At 48.1% G+C, this 19,868-nt stretch overlaps 1 protein-coding gene across 3 annotated transcripts in view; it reads left to right on the plus strand.

Moving 5' to 3' along the window:
* The window catches only part of FOXK2 (forkhead box K2), a 69,070-nt gene that overhangs the window by 21,273 nt on the left and 27,929 nt on the right, over positions 1 to 19,868 (plus strand). For all 3 annotated transcript variants that reach the window (XR_007146658.1, XR_007146657.1, XM_047831710.1), the window contains exon 2: positions 16,337 to 16,531. Coding sequence is in view for 1 of the 3 variants with exons in the window: in XM_047831710.1 (XP_047687666.1) it covers positions 16,337 to 16,531 (195 nt within the window). In the remaining 2 variants the exon portion in view is untranslated. The remainder of the gene's footprint in view (positions 1 to 16,336; positions 16,532 to 19,868) is intronic.

Genomic DNA, 19,868 nt, shown 5'->3' on the forward strand with positions numbered 1-19,868 from the left:
TCTTTTGTCCGTTGTCTACACGTGGGCCCCAGTGCACGTGATGGCTGCAAGGTGGCAGGCTCTGGACTGCTGCCTGGGGGCTCTTTCCTGTATCACGTGGTATAAAGTGAAAAGCAAAGTGCCCCACGCCATGTTTTGTTTGGAGTAAAGCCCCTGCCAAACTTAGAGCACTTCTTCCAGCCAGGCCCTCCTGAGCCAGGCTCAGCACGGACGGTGTCAGGAGGGGCTCACCGCCCTCTCAGCCCAGCAGTAGTGATGAGTCTGGAGAATGTGTGTGTTCTTCATTCTTTCTTGGTTTGTTTTCTGGTGGAGAGAAAACACCAGGGAGCTTTTTTTAAACTGAGGGATGATGAGATTTCTTTTTGAAGTAGAAAACCTGATGTGGGGGTAGGAGGGAGAAATGGAAGGGTACTGAGGCTTTTACAACTGCAAAACTAATTTTTGGATCAAATATCTATGTTTAAGTTGGACTTATTTGAAATTACTGTATTTTAAATTTGCAACTACAACATGAAAAGGTTATTGGATATAAATCTAAATGCTAATTTTAATAAACATTTTTCTAATATTTATTTTTGAGAGGGAGAGATAGAACACAAGCAGGGGAGGGGCAGAGAGAGAGGGAGACACAGAATCCAAAGCAGGATCCAGGCTCCCAGCTGTCAGCACAGAGCCTGATGCGGGGCTCAAACTCATGAACTATATAAAAGATCATGACCTAAGTCGCAGTTGGACACTTAATCAACTGAGCCCCCCAGGTGCCTCTGGAGTTACTCTTTTTGAAGTAAGCCATTTTGATTGTTCCCCTAAATAAATCAGAATATTTCTGGAGAAATTCTTGGATATGGCACAGTGTCAGGGCCAGCAGACAGTATATGTACAGATCCCTGCAGCCCATGGAGCCAGAGGTGTTCCAGAATCAGAGTAGTTTGGATTTTAGAAAAGTAGTAGTGTGTGTGCTGCATATTATTTCACATTCTCAGCACCTGTAATTCAACACATTAGAATTTCTGTCATGAAATACATGAATATTCTAAGCCGGATAATTAAAGGCTATAAATAGCTCCTTCTCAGTTTGGGTCAGAATTGGCTGCCAAGCAATTTCAAGTCAGGGATTTTGGAGCTGTTGGTTTTTTAGAATTTGTGAACAAGGGACTGTGGACTTGTGTAGGGCATAGGACTGCTTGAAGGCAAGTTGTTGTGGGGTCGCGAGGAGCACGATGCTCACAGGTGGCTGTCCTCGGTGGCGTAAAGCCTTCAGCTCCAAGTCTGCAGCCCTGCTGTCTCTGTCTGTTTCAGGTGCCCTCCTTTCTTCCTGTGAGCTGGTGTGAATCATCTGGGATGGTGGATTCCCTCTCTCCTTGGTCTGCGTTGCTTGTCTGCATGGGTAGAATTCTGTCTCTGCCTCAGTCATTTCATTTGCACCATCCTTTACACCCTTCCTTCCTCCACATTGCTCTTGACATAGTGATTTCTCATCTGGACCTCGAGAGTAATTTGTCACCTTCCATTATTTTTGTTGTTGTTTTTGTTTTAGTATGATGCACACACAGGAAAGGACACAGATCCTACGTGTAGAGCTTAAGGACAACCTAGGGCGTAACTTGCCCCCATTTTGGGAACACTATATCATCAGTACCCGGAAGGCCCTCCCAGCAACAGAAGCACTGTCCCAAAATCTAAACCAGAGACTGTTCTGTGGGCTTCTGAACTTCATATACATGGAATACATGGACTTTCAGGGGCTGATGTTGGCTTTTCACTGAATAAAACGATGGTGAGGTTAGCTCATAGGTTTATACTTAGCTGTGAATCATTCATTCTCATTGCTATAAAGTATTCGGTAACGTGAGTGCCACGATTTGATGTTCTGCTATAGTAAGACAGGTAGTTTTATCTTGGTCTCATGTAATGGACAGTGTTGCTATGAGTATTTTCTGGATATTTTCTAAGTTTGAAGACTTGTTTTATTTTTATTTATTTATTAAAAAAAATTTTTTTTTTTTTACTGTTTATTTTTTACTTTTGAGACAGAGACAGAGCATGAACAGGGGAGGGGCAGAGAGAGAGAGGGAGACACAGAATCTGAAACAGGCTCCAGGCTCTGAGCTGTCAGCACAGAGCCCGACGCGGGGCTTGAATCCACGAACTGTGAGATCATGACCTGAGCCGAAGTCAGACGCTTAACCGACTGAGCCACCCAGGTGCCCCTGAAGACTTATTTTAAATGAACATTTGAGATTTCCGTAGCTGTGTTTTGATGAGCACACACATTTCTGTTGGATGTGCTTGGCTCCGTGGCTCTGCTGGCTCACAGGATGTGCATATGTTCACTTTCGTGGGTGCAGCCACTTTGGAAGACACTTGGTATAGTTTACACCCACCGACACCGTGTAAAGTGGCATGCAGGTGACTTCACGGCTTCGTCAAAGTTGGCATTTTCTCTTTCTCATTGTAGGTTTTCTAGTGGGTGTATGGTGGTATTTTATTGTGGCTTTAACTTGCATTTCTCTTGGTGGCAAATGATGTTGAGGATCATTTCATGTGCTTAGTGGCCATTCAGTATAGGATTTCCAGAATACTCTCCTGCAGGTTCAGTAGATGTACTTTTGTGTGCAGCTCGCCAGACAGGTGAGAAGTGTACAAGTTCGTGCACGGGCTCAGCATTGTGCACCTGTGTGTGGTGGAGACCAGCTCCAAGTCAGAGCCACCTGTTCAGAAGGCAGACCTTGCCATTCACTTCTGGGTTATGCTCTTGTTTTCCCATAAAGTAGAAATTAATCTTTTTGTAAAGTGCCTTAAGGATGAAATACTTTACCCCAATTTCAAACATGTGAAAACTCATCTTTTAATAAGGAACCCAATACAGTGATCTCTCTCTCTCTCTTTTTAAAAAATTTTTTTTTTCAACGTTTATTTATTTTTGGGACAGAGAGAGACAGAGCATGAACGGGTGAGGGGCAGAGAGAGAGGGAGACACAGAATCGGAAACAGGCTCCAGGCTCTGAGCCATCAGCCCAGAGCCTGACGCGGGGCTCAAACTCCCGGACCGTGAGATCGTGACCTGGCTGAAGTCGGACGCTCAACTGACTGCGCCACCCAGGCGCCCCTCTCTCTCTCTTTTTTAAAAAATGTTTATTTATTCTTAGAGACAGAGCATGAGCGGTGGAGGGGCAGAGTGAGAGAGGGAGACACAGAATCTGCTGTTAGTACAGAGCCTGACTCGGCCTTAACTCATGAGCCGTGAGGTCATGACCTAAGCGAAAGTCAGATGCTTAACTGGCTGAGCCACCCAGGTGCCCCCAGTGATCTCTCTTACTGCTATGTAATTGGCAGCCTTATTAGTGATCCAGAAAACATAAACCTAGGGAGGGGAAGATGGGTGGAGGTGGTCAGTAGGTACAGACTTCCAGTTGTAACGTAAATAAGTTCTGAAGATATAATGTAGAGTATGGTGTTTATCTTTTTTAAGTGTATGTATTTATTTTGAGAGTGAGCATGTGTGTGCACTCATGAGTGGGAGAGGGGCAGAGAGAGAATCCCAAGCAGGCTCCATGCTGTCAATACAGAGCCCAGCATGGGGCTCGATCCCACAAACCGTGAGATCATGACCTGAGCCAAAATTGGATGCTTAACTGACTAAGCCATCCCGGCACCCCAGTGTTTATAGTTAACAGTGCTGTATTGTGTATGTGAAAGTTGCTAGGAGGGTAGGTCTTAAACGTTCTCACCACACACACACACACACACAATTGTAACTGAGGTTATGGGTGTTAACCTTATTGTGATGATCATTTTGTGGTATGTGCATAAATCATGACATAGCACATCTTAAACTTATATCTTGTTATGTTGCAATTATATTTCAATAAAACTGGGGGAAAGCCTCAAACAATCCTAGACATTGTATTCCTTGTGTATGGAACTTCACCAATAAAACCAAAATGACATTTTTTCCAGGAAGTTAGTCTCCAGAGTGGGTACGTGCGCCCCAAAATCAGATCGCAATGATAATTTATAGAGTTTGAGAAGAAAATATACTTGTTATTTTTCTCATCCTGTTTGTTTGCTATTTTTCTGTTTTATATAACAAACATAAATTAATACAGTGTTGCCAGATTATTTTTTTACACAAACATTTTTGAGGTATATTTTACATAGGATTAAAAAAAGCTGTTTTAAGGGTACCTTTCAAAGAGGTTTTTTTTTTTTTTTTTTTTAATGTTTATTTTTGAGAGAGGGAGGGAGACAGAGCACAAGCAGGGGAGGGGCGGAGAGATGGAGACAGAATCTGAAGCAGACTCCAGGCTGTGAGCTGTCAGCACAGAGCCTGATGTGGGGATTGAACTCACAAACCACGAGATCATGACCTGAGCAGAAGTCGGATGCTTAACCCACTGAGCCACCCAGGTGCCCCGCAGAGAATTTTGACAGATATGTACATCTGTGTAACCAAAGCTCCAGTCAAGATACTAGAATGTTTCTTCCCCCAAATCTTCCTCCTCCTCTTCTGCAGGCTGCCTCGTGGTCACCTTGAAAGCCCCAGGCAGTCGCTCAACTGCCTCCTTCACTTGTGGACTACTTGTATCTTTTCTAGGATTTCTCACTAATTGAATCATGCAGTGTGTCCTCTTCAGTTTAGCTTTTTTTTTTTCTTTTTCTTTTTCTTTCTTTCTTGCTTTTTTTTTTTTTTTTTGAGAGACAGAACAAGAGAGAGAGTGAGCACAAGTGGAGAAGGGACAGAGAGAGAGGGAGAGAATCCCATGCAGGCTCCGGGCTGTCACTGCAGAGCCTGATCCTGGGGTCGAACCCATGAACCATGAGACCATGAACTGAGCTGAAACCGAGAGTCGGACTGAGCCACCCAGGTGCCCCCAGTTTAGCTTTTTTGATTAACCTTTTTGAGGTTTATTCATGTTACTTGTTCGGGCAGTTTTTCCTTTGTGATTGTTGAGTGGTATTTGAGAAATACTTTCTTGTATGGACGCACCACCACTGTTTGATCCATTCACCAGTTGCTGGATATGTGGGAGGAATGTTATGGATCATGCTTCTGTGAACATTTGTGAACAGGTCTTCGTGTGGACACATACTCTTAACTTCTCTTGGCCAAATACTTACGGGTGGAGTGGCTTTACTGAGAAGCTGACAGACTTTCCCAAAGCTGTCCCACCATTTCACATTCCTTCCAGCAGTGTGGGAAAGTTCCAGTTGCTCTGTATCCTCGTCAGCACTTGGTTTTGTCATTCTTTTTATATTAACCATTCATTGGGTGTGTAGTAGTACCTCATTGTGGTTTGATTTGCATCTCGCTGGTGGCTAATGATGTTGAGCATCTTTTCATATACTTGTTAGCCATTCCTGTATTTTTTCTTTTTAAGTAAGCTCTAGGCCCAGTGTATGGCTTGAACTCACGACCCCAGGGTCAAGAGCAGTGTGCTCTGCCAGCTAGGCCAGCCAAGTGCCCCTGCAACTTCTTTATTAGAACTCTGACCATTTTTAATGGGTTGTTTGTGTTCTTAGTTTTGAGTTTTATATATCCAGAACAAGTCATTTGTGAGATATGTGTATTACAAACATTCCTCCCGTTTTGTCCCTTTTTTATTTCCTGATAGCTTATTCTTCGTATATTGTACTAATTCTCTGTTGACCCCTGCTTGACTCTTCACTTAAAGATGTACAGTCAAAAATATTTGGAGGCTCCTGGTTTTCTGCATTAGCAGAAGGAATGGCTACAAACTGAGTCCAGGGAAGAAGCTCGGGCACTGCCCCAGGGTTTCTCTTAGGAGTGAAATCCGGGCAAGGTGTGTGTGTGTTGGAGGCCCTGCTCTGGCCTCAACACGAGTGTTCTTTGTGCAAATTTGGGATAGGGTAATTTTAAGAGCAGCCTCACCTCAGAGGTAATTGCTTCTCATTGAATACCTACTGTATGTTCAGTGCACCTGTCTGCTGCTACCATCGGGGTGACAGCCACAGTCCACCCGGCCATCGGCACCAAGAGCCGCGGAATGTGGCCTTTTAGACGAGAGAGGATTCATGGGCTTGCTTCTCACAACCAGCGGGAGTCTTCATTAGTCTAGAGCGTGTCCTAAATGACTGAGGGTTACATCCTGAAAGTTAAAGTGGGATTTGTCCCATGTTTTATAGGGCTGCTGGAAGCACAAAGCATCATAGTTGACCATCCCAACATCCACTGCCACCCAGACCCCCAGCCTGGCCTCAGGATCTTCAATGAACATGCTCTTCTGAGTCGGCCTTTCCCCTGACTGCAAATGGGGAGTAGGCAGAATGACAGAAAACAAACACGGTTCTTCTCCAAACTGAAGAAGAACTCAGAAGCACTGGTCGGTTACTTGTGAAGCTGCTGGTGGAAAGCCCAACGCCAGCCCCTAAGTTGGGTCAGGAATGTTTCTGGAATTGAGGCTTCCTGGTCTGTGGAAGTGCACCATTTCCTAGTTCATGTCTAGTATCTCAGGGTACAGCGCCAGCTCCATAATCGTTGGGCTCCAGTGCAGAGTGGAAATACGGACTGAGAAGGCAGGAGGAAACCTCGTCCTCTCTTCTGTGGTTTCTCAGCCTTGTTACTTAACATCAGCTTTCTTAGGCAGAGGGATGCTCCCTGGGGCAAGTGCAGATCCTCCTGGACACCCAAGGTGTCCCCTCCAGGCTCTGTGTGGGACAGAGGATGGTCATGGGAGAGGGGGTGCTTGTGCAGGAGAGCAAGATGTAAGTGAGCTGGGGCTCCCAAGTCTGGACCTGTGCTCTCTGGTGTCATTGGACTTTACTTACAAAACCTATATTCAGAAATGAAATCATTGAGGATTTCAGGATGGTGGCCGGAGAGCATTAACCCTCATTTGTGGGTCCCTCTGAGCATAGCACCTGTGGGACTGTTAGCACCTGCGCCCACAGCCAGTCCTCTCCACGTGTAAGCAGTTTATTTCATAAGCTGTGCCGTTTCTAAGTCCTTGTGAAGCAAACGCGACAGTAAAGTGCTTCACTCAGAGACAGGCCCCTGCAGGCAGGCAGCTCACTGAAGCAGCAGACATCGAGGCTGTGATTAGGAGGTTCGTGCCCTACCTAGTAAAACCTCAGATAGCATGGCCTGCTTTGATACACACCATTGCATTTCACAAGTTTTCGTGGAAAGCTAGCATTTTAGCATTTCCAGGGTAAGAAGTTCAAGCTGAGGTGATGGGTGTTGCTTGACTAATTGCTGAGGTGTGACGAAAGTATATAGACTCCTCGGGGGTTCCAGCTTTGTCCCCAGTGTATTTTTCGTTGTCCTCGACTGTATCAAACTTGGTCACAGTTTCTACTTGTAACTTGTGCACTTGAAGTAGGCACTGCTTCCTCGGAGGGGCAGTGCGGCCCTTCCCTGAGCTGGCGCGCGGCAGGGCGAGGGGCACAGGAGTGCCTGTCAGGCTGCGGGCCATTTCAGACTGGTGGAGGCAGCCTTGGGCTCCTGGCTCAGGGTGGCCTGTGAGCAGGACTGACTGGGGGGTGGGTGTGTTGTCCTAACGTGTGCAAAAGACATCGTGGGGTAGGGGGTGACTGGTGAGTCACTCACTGGTGATCAATTAGGGGCAACAATTCAAGAAAGATTGTGTCACAAGTTTCAATGTTTCTATCATATATTAGAGGAACCTGGTGGAAGCAAATGCTGAACTTAAAGTGGCTCCTTGGTTTCAGTCCTCCTCAGGGTTCAGAAAGACGAGGAATTTTCTTCCATTTTTGCAGAAGAGAAAAAAGAAGCATGGCTTGGGGCGCTGGGGTGGTTCAGTTGGTTAAGCGTCCGACTCTTGGTTTTGGCTGAGGTCGTGATCTCACGGTTCAGGACTTTGAGCCCCAAGTCGGGTTCCGTGCTAACAGTGCAGACAGAGTCTGCTTGGGACTCTTTCTCTCCCTTTCCCTCTGCACCCCCCCCCCCCCCCCCCGCTCTTTCTGTCTCTCTCTCTTAAAAATAAATAAACTTTAAAAAGCAGGCTTGCTGTCAGGACTCAGTTGGGACTGGAACCCTTTTTTTTTTTTTTTTTCAACGTTTATTTATTTTTGGGACAGAGGGAGACAGAGCATGAACGGGGGAGGGGCAGAGAGAGAGGGAGACACAGAATCGGAAACAGGCTCCAGGCTCTGAGCCATCAGCCCAGAGCCCGACGCGGGGCTCGAACTCACGGACCGCAAGATCGTGACCTGGCTGAAGTCGGACGCTTAACCGACTGCGCCACCCAGGCGCCCCTGGAACCCATTTTTAAACTCTCATGTTAATGTTTGAAGGAATGCTTGGTTGAGTCCCGAACATTCTCTTTTGCCAGACGTGCTGGCTGAGTTTCTCAGGTTCCTTCTCTTCTATGATGTGCCACATGTGCCCTCTCTGCGCTGAGGACACTGAGGCGTGTCTCCATCCATGCTTCGCTAAAGGGCTAGGGGACATCCCCCTGGGGTGGTGGCTGAGGGACACCTCACGTGTCATGTGTCCACTTAACCTGTTCCCCACCCCCGCCCCCCATCCACCTGCATCTCGGTAACTGTTACCGCCGTCCCCTCAGCCCACACTTAGCACTGTGTCTACAGGCTGTTTATTTCTGTCTCCAAATCCAGGCCCCTTCTGTCCTCACTGTCCCCGAGGTGCCAGTGCTACACGCCCTGGGCTCCTGAGGAGCGTCCTCGCTGCTTCCCACTCTTTCCTCTTTCCCACTCATTCCCACTCTTTCCTCCCAGTCTACTCTTCGGTGTCACTGTCTACACGTTTCCTCAAATGCGGAGGATGCTGCTGCCCTCCGTGTTCTTGGTGGCACTTGCTGCTTATCCCAAATCATTGATGGCCTCGGGGCACTGTCCACCCTGTGAAACACAGTTTTATTAACACAGCCTTTTCCTTTGCCAAGCGTGAGGTTAAACTATCAGATCTTCTCCTTCACGTTAGATTCTGTCAGTTGTCATAGGTGAGTAACTGACGTCTCATTTCTTTCCCTAGAGAACAGGTCAGCAGCTCAGCTTAGTGCCTTTGTGGGTTAGTTGCATAGGCAGAAAGATTTCAGACGATCTTCCAGGCACCCCTTGGGATTGCTGACACAGGGGAGGTGATGTTGCATAGGGGAGGTCCTTCCTGTGGTCCTCTTCTGCCCCTCGACTGCAGGTGTGGCCATGGGACCTGGCTCCCACCTTCTGTCTTTTCTCTCCGCCTTGGGACCAGCAGCGTCTGAAATGGGGCCACCACCTTTCCTTCACCTTCCCAGAGTGAAGGAAATGTAGAGCAGACCAGCTGCTGTGGAGTGGGTGAATGACAGATGCCAGATCCAGACCTTTGTTTCAAGCCACAGAGTTCTGGGGGCCACGTGTTACCACAGCAGGATTTGCCTTGCCTGCTGGTGGGTGTTGTGCATCAGGACATTCAGTGCTGTGCTGAGGGGGTGTGGTTTGGGAGATGCTGCTCTGTGAGAGTATTGCTGTGTTAAGAAGGGACAGATGTTTTTCCAAGGGGAGAAGAAATCCAGAGTACGGAGTGTGTTATCACTACAGACCACAGCTTCTTAGGTCGTAGTTTGGGAGCCCAGTGACAGGATCGTGTGTATAAGTAACATGTCACCTGTGCTGGGTGAGTGAGAGTGTGCAGGTGTCAAGATCACTGTGTGAATGTGGCCGTGATACTGCCCTGGGTACCCCCAAACTGGGGTCATACTGCTTAGCCTGAGGCCCAGGACGAGGGTGAGGAGTCCATGAGAATTACGGTGAGGTGACATTTCATTAACTGTGTTAAATGTCCCACCAAGTTGTGCTTGGAATTTGATGGGACTCTGAAATGTCATAGACTCCCACAGAAGAGAGATGATGATGAAGGTGTGTCCCAGAGCAGGGCTCCAGGCTGTCAGTGGTGAAGGCCCGTCCTTTGAGGACGGGTGCTTCCGTGCAACACAACCACATGAGCAGCTGCGAGAGTGAGACGGTTTCTGAACATTCTCTGTGTCTGTGCTCACCTTGTCACAGCTGTCATGGATGTCCTGAACATTGTGCACAATTCTCAGCCTGGCACAGATGGCCTAGGTCACTGAGCTTTGCACTGGACATTTTGAAAGTTTCCAAAATTATTTTCCTTTTCTTTGAAATCACTTCAGACTTCATAGAAAAGACGTAAAAATAGAACAGAGAATTTCCATTTTCCTGGAGTCCCCAAATATTAACAGTTATCACACTTTATCTCTCTCATTTTTTTCCCGAAAAAAATTTTTTTCAATATTTATTTTGAGAAACAGAGAGGGAGAGCATGATTGGGGGGAGAGGCAGAGAGGGGGGTAGAGAGCAAGAATCCCAAGCAGGCTCTGCACTGTCAGCATGGAGCCTTACACTGGGATCATGACCTGAGCTGAAGCCCAGAGTCAGATGCTTAACCGACTAAGCCACCCAGGCGTCCCTGAAAAACATTTTTTCTTTAATTGAAATACCACTTTTTATTTTAATTTTTTTAACTTTACTTATTTATTTGGAGGGAGGGAGGGGGGGAGAGAGAGAGAGAGAGAGAGAGAGAGAGAGAGAGAATCCCAAGTAGGCTCCATGCTGTCAGCACAGAGCCCAGTGTGGGGCTCAATCCCACAAACAACCAGATCATGACCTGAGCTGAAATCAAGAGTCAGATGCTTAACTGACTGAGCCACCCAGGTGCCCCCCCCTCCCTTTTTAATGGAAAAAAAAAAAAATTTTTTTTTTTTTAGAGAAACTTAATTTTTTTAAACATTTTTATTTATTTTTGAGATGGAGCGAGCAGGCTCACAGTGGGGGAGGGGCAGATAGAGAGGGAGACAGAGGATCTGAAGCAGGCTCCAGGCTGTCAGCCGAGAGCCCCATGAGAGGCTCAGACTCACAAACCATGAGATCATGACCTGAGCCAAGTCGGACGCCTAACTGACTGTGCCACCCAGGCACCCTGAAACTTAATTTTTATCAAGGTCCTTTGCATACATTTGAAACCATCAGCTGTTGTGTTGCTGCTATAAGTTTTGATTTGTGGTTCTCAGTTCTCAGAGGTGCTCAATACATCAGGCTGATGTCCTGTGATTTGACGTTTCTGGTTGTGTTTTTACTTAGGGATTTGTGATTCTGCTATCTGGCTTTTCTCACTGTTCATTTCTTAATCTTTCCTTTTCCTCTATTGTCATAATTGTCAGACTCTAGCAAACAAGTTCATTATTCTTTTTTCTTTTTTGAGAGAGAGTGTATGCACATGCATGAGCAGGGGAGAGGTGTGTGGGGGGAGAGAGAGAGAGAGGGAGGGAGGGAGGGAGGGAGGGAGGAAGAGCATGAATGAATCTTAAGCAGGCTCCACGTGCAGGGCTCGATCTCACAACTGTGAGATCATGACCTGAGCCAATATCAAGAGTCAGATGCTCAACCGACTGAACCACCCAGGAGCCCCCAGATTCATATTCTTACACTGAGCTTCATTACACGTCTTTTAGAATGAATTAAAGTATTTTTAAGAACACCTCAAGTGAGGTATTGTGACATAAGTGTGAGACACGGGCATTCACACCCTTGCCCTGACCGGCAGGCACTGCAGGGAAGTGGACCAGTGTGCACACATGTGATGGGCCTTCCAGCCCTGAAATTCAGGCCACTCGGTGGTGTGGAGAAGGCAGAGGCCCAAAGAGGGTCCCCTCACGCGGGTTTACCTTCACCTCCGTGCTGTTCTAATGTTCTGCTGCTCTTTTTAGTTTTGTGAGGCAACTAATCAAAATAATTGTGCTGTTTTTTATTTCCAGCTTGGCAGAGTCAAGTGGTGGTCATGCATCTACCCTAAAGGGGAACAAGGATTTCAGAACTAATTGAACTCTGTAGAGAACTTGAAAATGGTTTTAGTGTATTTTGCTTTGAATGTAATCTACATAGAAAAATCAGTTATCTTGGTAACGTGGGTACCGACGTAATTACAACCCAGGTCAAGAAATAAGCTATTGTTAGCACAAAAGTATAGAAAACAGCACTGTGAACCCCCTGTCACATTGTTGGCATTATGCTATTTCTGTATCTACCTACGTGGATAGCTTTTTTAATTTTAAAAAACCACTCTCTATTGAGGTATACTATTTGTACAGAAAAGCGTGTCATACGTGTATAATTTGATGAATTTCCACAAACAGGAATTCACTCAGGTAACCAGAACCCAGATTAAAAAACAGAAAGTTACCAGGATGTCTGGGTGGTTTTTAAATATGTTTCCTGGTTCATACACATATGAAGTTTGAGCTTAGATGAAAACAGAGATTTCACGATTTTCACCTGTCAAGGAGGTGGGGTTGGTGGCAGCAGTGGCCAGTGGTGGCCAGGATGGAAGTCTTGCACGCCCTTGGCCAGAGGCTAGCAGCAGGTGGCCTGACAGCACCTTGCCCTGGAGACAGCCAGGGGACAGGGAATTGGCTGTTCCCAATTCCACCTTTAATTGGATACCTTGGGACTCAGACGCAAAGGAAGAATGTCCCTGAGGGGGCGGTACCCTGCCCAGAGGTAGCACTCAGCCTCTTCTATGTGCACAGATGCTGTGGGTGGGTGATGCTCCGGAAAAGTGTAAGCTGAGGCCCTATGTGGAGGGTATGGTCTTACTTTGGGAAAAGTGGAACTAAACATGGGGAGTAGCGGATCTGCCCCGTGAGGGAGGGCACAGCTCGCCTTTCTGGAGTTCCCGTGCTGGAACCCCGCAGGGCCGCGTTGCTTCTGCACCGCTTGGCGGCCAGGGAGGCACGTATGCTGTTGCTCTGCTTGAGGCGGGCTTTCTGGAAGTGCTCAGGGTGGCGACGGAACAAGTGGCAGGGGGGACTACAGATACTGTCTGCGGGAGAAGGAAGTGTCCATCGCTTGAAGTGGGGCAGAAGGTAGCTTGGTTTTTTTCATCTTAATAAACATTTGAGTGTTTGACAAAAGTTATCGGAATTAATCACTGAGATTCTTTAAGAGGGAGATGCTGCCATCTCTGCCCTGTGGGTGAGGAGACAGCCACAGAGGTGGCAGCCCTACAGGCCCAGAGGCCCGTGCGCCGCTTCTCACGGCCCGGCCTTCCTGCTGATGTGGGAGTGAGGAGTTGTCTGAGGCGGGGGCTCAGGTGCTTGCGTGGGAGGAAAAAGGAGGAAAACCTATCTTTATTTCCACACTTGTCATGTGTGTTGTGCTAAAAGTTTAGTGGCCACCGGGGTCATCATCACCTTTTCTAAGCCTAGAATTGATTCAGATCTCACACCAGCGTTTGCAAGGTGTTCAGCTGTGGGCTTCTCGCTTGCTTTATTCATCATGTCATCTGCTTGTTTTTATTACCTTTTGAATATGTGAAACTGGGCGTTTTTTAATTCCACAGGTATGGGCTGAGGGTCTGTTTCATATAAACTGAGAACTCTTCTAGGCCCCAGGTTATAGTAGTGAACCCAGCAGGCAAGGGCTTTGCTCTCCTGGAGCTTTGCATCCTATTGAGGGTGACAACAAGCACTTGTGGGTGTAACTTAGAGTCACATGACCTTAGTGAAATGAAGAGCAGGACAGGGCCTTCAGGGAAGGCTCTCGGACAGGTGGGTGAGGTGTGGGAGGGAACCTCCCTGTAGGAAGCAAGGGCAGGAAGAGACAAGAGGCAGGGGTGATGAGGTCTGACTCAGAGTCAGGTAGGAGCCTCTGGGAAGTTGGGAGTGGAGGAAGGACGGGGAGGGAAGGGGTAGTCCCCAGGAGCAGGCAGGAGGAGGCTGACTTTCCCTCTGGCCTTTCCCATGCAGACCTTTGGGGTTTTTTAATGGTTATTTATTTTGAGAGAGAGAGAGAGATTGTGCTTGAGAGCAAGGGAGGGGCAGAGAGAGAGGATCCCAAGCAGGCTCCACGTTGTCACTGAAGAGCCAGACAAGGGGCCTGGTCCCACGAACTGTGAGCCAAAATCAGAAGTTGGATGCCTAACCACTGAGCCCCCCAGGAGCCCCCCTCATGGCAGTTTTGTTTTTAAGTTTATTTCTTTTAAGTGAGTGAAGGGTGGGGGGAGGGGGAGAGAAAGAGAAAGAGAAGCCTGATGCCAGGCTTGAACTCATGGACTGTGAGATCATGACCTGAGCCAAAGTCAGACATCTGACAGAGCCACCCAGGCCCCCCCCCCCCCCCCCCCGCCCATGGCAGTTTCAGTTTGCCTTGCCCTAATGGTTAGTGATGTTGAACATCTTTTCATGCTTATGTACTGCTTATGTACCTTTGTAGCAAAGTGTTTTTGTTTTGTTTTGCTTTAGGTTTTTTTTTTGCCCATTTCTTAGTGGATTGTTTTTCTTACTGTCACTTTTATATAGCCTTTATAGTCTGGATAGGGGTCCTATGTTGGATATGTGATTTGTAAAAGTTTTCTCTTAGAAGGTGATCAAGGCTAAGAAGTAGCCTTTTTAGTGCCTCAACAGGGTTTCTGGCAGAGCAGATGTTTTCAGTTCCGATGATGAGTGTGTTTTGAAGGTGAGAGCTGATGGCTTAGCAGGTAGACTGGGTGAATCCTGTTTCTGGCCTGAGCAACTGGGTGATGCCATTCACTGTCACAGGGTCGCGGGGAGCTCTGGGGAGAAGCTGGTGTCCGGTCTTATTAGAGATGACCAGTGTGGGTACAGAGGGGGGCATCAGGAAGGCAGTGAGAGATTAGGTCCAGAGGGCAGGAAATGTGGATTTTTGAGTCATTTGGGAGTGTGTAGAGGGGAGAGTCATGGGCCTGCATGAGCTTGTCAGGGCAGTGGATGCGGACAGAGAAGCATAGAAGCTGGAGCCTGAGTTTGCGGCATTGGACATTGAGGTGTAAGGGAGGAGAGTTCAGTAGGGATTGAGAAGGAGCCCTGAGAGATAGGAACAGGGAAGGTGTGGGTGCTGGGTATCAGGAAGGAGGCAGTCAGGGTCTGCTCTGCCCACTGAGGCTGCAGGACTGACTGGTGTGCCGCATGAGGGAAGTGAAGGGGCAGGGAATCCCGTGTCAGTGCATTCAGAGGAAGCCAGGCAGCAAGTGTCAAAACCCTGCCAAGTGGCGTCCTTTCTAACCCTCAACTAGAGTCTTGGGAAGTATTGCCTTGAAGACATCACCAGAAGTGGGAGGGATGTGTGCCCTTCACATTCTGGATCTTTCCTTGGCAGGCACCCAAGGAGGACAGCGGTGGGCAGAGCTGACCACCAGGATGGGTCCCCCGGGATAGACACACAGAGGTCAGCTGAGTACCATCAGCTGGATATTTGGTCATTTATATACACACAGGTCAGGTGCTGTTTAACTGGGTGTGAGATCAGACACAGACTGAGTCTGTGGAGCTATTTTTAAATTTTATTCTTTTTTTTTTTTTTTTTTTTTTTTTAAATTTTTTTTTCAACGTTTTTATTTATTTTTGGGACAGAGAGAGACAGAGCATGAACGGGGGAGGGGCAGAGAGAGAGGGAGACACAGACTCGGAAACAGGCTCCAGGCCATCAGCCCAGAGCCTGATGCGGGGCTCGAACTCTCGGACCGTGAGATCGTGACCTGGCTGAAGTCAGACGCTCAACCGACTGCGCCACCCAGGCGCCCCTAAATTTTATTCTTTAAAGATGTTTGGCTTGCATTACTTTTTTTTTTTTTTAATAAATATACTTGAGATATGTCAAGGAAGCTATATTAAAGGTGAACCAGAGTATTGAATTAAAAGCCTTTTCCCCCAAAATTTAATATCTCTGGCTCTTGTTTGCTCAGTGATAAAGGTGATGGGATTTTTCAAAAATAATACTTTCTTAATTAAGAAACAGCCACAAAATTGCATTGCTTAATGATCCAGCTATATTTATGTATTTATTTTATAAGTAATAACGCAGATTAAGTCACATTTGAATTTTTTCCTTCTATTTGGATGGTCTAAACAACGTATTTGTTAGGGCATCTGGGTGGCTCAGTTGGTTGAGCGTCTGACTTCAGCTCAGGTCATGATGTTGCAGTTCGTGGGTTCAAGCCCCGCACTGGGCTCTCTGCTGTCAGCGCAGAGCTTGCTTGCGATTCTGTTTCCCTCTCTCTTTGCCCCTCCCCCACTCACATGCACTCTCGTTCTCTCTCTCAAAAATAAATACACATAAAAAAATTTTTAAAAAAGAATGTATTTGTTTACTAGTGTTTTAAAGTCATGAAATGCCTTTTTGTGGCTTTCCAGCTCCATAAGTGGTTTATGACACGCAGGGTGAGGTTGAAGTGGACTTTCTCAGTGGCTTCTTCACCACAAGATGAGGCTCCAGTGCGTTTGGGGACACTTGGGCTCTTTGTCTTGCTTTAGGTGGGACACCGTGTCCTCTGGTCTGGCAGACAGGTGCTGACGGTTGGCTTTTTTTTTTTTTTTTTCAGGTGCACGTTTAGGTTCCCAAGCACAAACATCAAGATCACGTTCACTGCCCTGTCCAGTGAGAAGAGGGAGAAGCAGGAGGCTCCTGAGTCCCCAGTGAAGCCCGTGCAGGCCCACATCTCGCCCCTGACCATCAACATTCCAGACACCATGGCCCACCTCATCAGCCCCCTTCCCTCCCCCACAGGAACCATCAGGTACGGCAGCTCATGTGGTGGGCAGGGGTCACAGAGGGTCGGGTTGGGGGCGCACGCATGCTGAGATGTACGTGACCACGTCCCGATTCCGTTCCTTATCTCCTGCCTTGGGACTTGCAGAAGCCGTCATAAGTCATAGTCATGGGCAGGAGCACACAGCAGCCAGCACCCGCTCCTTCCCCAGGTGGACCCTTCACCTGCCATTCAGTTTCTGAACACCCTTTGCTCTCAGGTTCCTGCATATGAAACACAGTCCCCAAACGTTCCTGACTTTTTCACTTATACTCTCTGTATTTGAGTGTAAGTTGAGAGAATGTGATTTGCCACGTTGGTCTAAACTCTGAGCTGTTTTCCTTTGCATTTTGAGTTCTTTTAGTTTGCTGCAACTTCATGTACATTCTGAGGATTTGTACTTTGGATTGATGAGTTTGACTGCAGTGAAACAACAAACTTGTGTCTGTCATGGTGTCCTAAGAGAGACTGGGTGCTTCAGGAAGTGGAGGTCAGCGGCTTTGGGGGACACTCTTGGTGCAGAACCCGGAACCCAGAGCACAGTGGTCAGCTCATGCTGAGCTCTCAGAGGACAGCAGCTGAGGGTCAGGTCAAAGACGGCCACGGGACCCTGCAGATGTGCGTGCTTAGAGCAGGCGAGGTCGCCTCGTGGGCTTGAAGTGCGGCTCTGCTGTGATGTTGCAGGGCTCAGCTGCGCTGGTCTCCTCGGACTCTGTTAGTGCTTAGAAGAGGGGGTGGTGTGTATTTGGGTGTCCTCTTAGCTGGGAGTGATGCTGGGTGTGGAACAAATGCCTGCACTACTCTCTGGAGTCAGGCTCCTGCTGATGAGCTCTGTCCCAGCTGGCGCTGCGTGTGGCAGAGCCCGGGAGGGCACACGGGAAACTCGTGTCCGACCTCTCAGTCAGACACTTCCGTTTCTTACCTTAAAAACGAGCATCAGCAGTGGGACTTCCAGAAGGATCTGTGTTGTGTTTATTGGTAAGTGGAGGGAGTGGCGAGTGGACTGGCTGCGGCTGCTGCCGCCGCTCCAGCTCCAGCTCCAGCTCCAGCTCCAGCTCCAGCTCCAGCTCCAGCTCCAGGCTCGGCCTCCTGTGTAGCCGCTGCTGTTGGCGTCAGGCCCCTCCCTCTTCTGCCTCCTGCGGCTGCGCTGCTGAGGAAGCTGCCTTTGTCTCTCCCACTTGGTTGAATTTGTCTGCATGTGACTCCATGGACCAAATAGCCATTATGTCAGCAGAGAGCAACCACGTGGCCGGATTTCTGTTCGGAATTCACAGAGGAAGAGGAGAAAGCCCTGTTTGCCCACGTGGGATAACAACCCACAGTGGGAGCCGCAGCCTTGGAGACGGGCGCACTGACCCACTAGACGGTGGCGTGGGCACTCGGGGAAGGGGACGGTGGTTGGAGAAAAGCTCCTGACCCAGCCTCTCCTCACCTTCTCCGTCTTCATCCTGGTTTCCTTGCTCGTTCCTCCCCGTGGCCGGTGCTGACCAACATAGTGCCCTTGCTGGGCAAGACAGTGGGGTGGGAGCCCAACTGTGGATGGTTTATGTGTGATGTGTGGGGCAGACTTGCCTTTTTCTTTTTCTTTTTCTTCTTTTTTTTTCTTTTCCTTTTCCTTTTTTGTTTTTTTTTAATGTTTGTTTATTTTGAGAGAGAGAGAGCGCATGCACACGTGTGTGCAAACAAGGGAAAGGGAGAGAACCCCAAGTAGGCTCCACGCTGTGTGGAGCCCGATGCGGGGCTTGAACCTGTGAACTGTGAGATTGCACCTTGAGCCGAAGTCAAGAGCCAGACAGACGCTCAACTGACTGAATTGCCCAGGTGCCCCCGGAGTTGCCTTCTCTAAACCCAGCATCCACCCCATACGGCCTCTCACCTTCCCCACGTCAGCACTTGTTAAGTGCTAGCTGTTTTTCAACATCGTGAGGCTTAAAGTCCTTTAGTGCAGGCCTGATTTTTTTCCCGGTGCTTTAAGAGCCGTTCGTGGCCTCAGCAGACACCTGTCCAGTGAGTGTGCGTGCTCACGGTAGAGAGCCCAGTAGTGCTGCAGGGGACGCTGGCCTGGAGCACATCACCCCCTCCCCTTCCTTCTGCTCCACGTTCAGTTCCGGGTTTTGGAGGTAACTACTGTTGCTTATGTATTTTTTCCAGAAATTTTCTATATATTTGCAGTACTTGTCTTTTTTCCCCCAAATGCAACTAATCCCTAACCACACACTCTGGGTGTAACTTGATCAGTTTCTCAGCCCGTCCTGTTTTTGGTGTCCTTCCACTGCAGCAGCTCATTCTTTGTAAAGTACGGGCCTGCGTGGAACGGGGGCAGGAGCTCAAATGTGCAGCTTGGTGAATGACCACAGTCGAGTGGGAATGGCCTCTCGTCGTTACACAGATGAGGAAGCAGCACCCCAGCCCTGCCGTGTGAAAAAAAGGCACCCATGTTTAAACATGGGTTCCTGAGGTGCCTGGCTGGCTCAGTTGGTAGACTGTGTAGCTCTTGATCTTGGAGTTGTGAGTTCGAGCCCCGTGTTGGGGCTAGAGTTAACCTCAAATATAAATGAAGAGGTGCCTGAATGGCTCGGTTGAGTGTCCCAACTTCAGCTCGGGTCATGATCTCGCAGTTCATGGGTTGGAGCTCCATATTGGGCTCCGTGCTGATAGCCAGGAGCCTGGAGCCTGCTTCCGATTCTGTGTCTCGCTCTCTGTGCCCCTCTCCTGCCGTGCTCTCTCAAAAGTAAATAAATGTTTAAATTTTTTTTTTAATAATAAAAAATAAAATAAGTAAATAAATAATTTTTTTTAGTGGGCTCCTGGGGGTGGTGGGGGGGTGCTGTGTCCTAACTGACCTGACACATGTGCTCCGGGGCCTGATGCCATCTGCATCTGTGTCCATGGCCTCATCCTCTTTCTGTGTTCCCTCTTCTTGGCCCGGCTGCCTTTCTCTTTCTCTGGATTCTCCCTGACCTTTCTGGTGTAGCTGGAGGCCACGTCCTAGGTGGGAAGGGAGTGAGTAGAGCCTGTGCTCTGTGTCCCTTTGCGAGCCATTACATATGCCTCCGTGTCCTTGGTAAGTTCCAGAACCATCCTGAGCCTCCGTTTCCTCACTGGTGAAACAGGTGGACCACCACCTCCTTTGATAGTTTGTTTTGTGATTATGGAAGAGAACACATGTGGAAGCAGATATCTGATTTCCACGTTTCCTGGAGTGATCTTAAATTTCACGGAGAATTTAGTGAGTCCATTTTCCATAGAAAATGCTGATATTCTAATTTTTAAGTTTGTTTTCATTGAAATCAGAACGAGTCTTTGAAGCACGGTGCGATGTATG

The sequence above is a fragment of the Prionailurus viverrinus genome, chromosome E1 (genome assembly GCF_022837055.1).
Source record: "Prionailurus viverrinus isolate Anna chromosome E1, UM_Priviv_1.0, whole genome shotgun sequence".
NCBI lineage: Eukaryota > Metazoa > Chordata > Mammalia > Carnivora > Felidae > Prionailurus > Prionailurus viverrinus.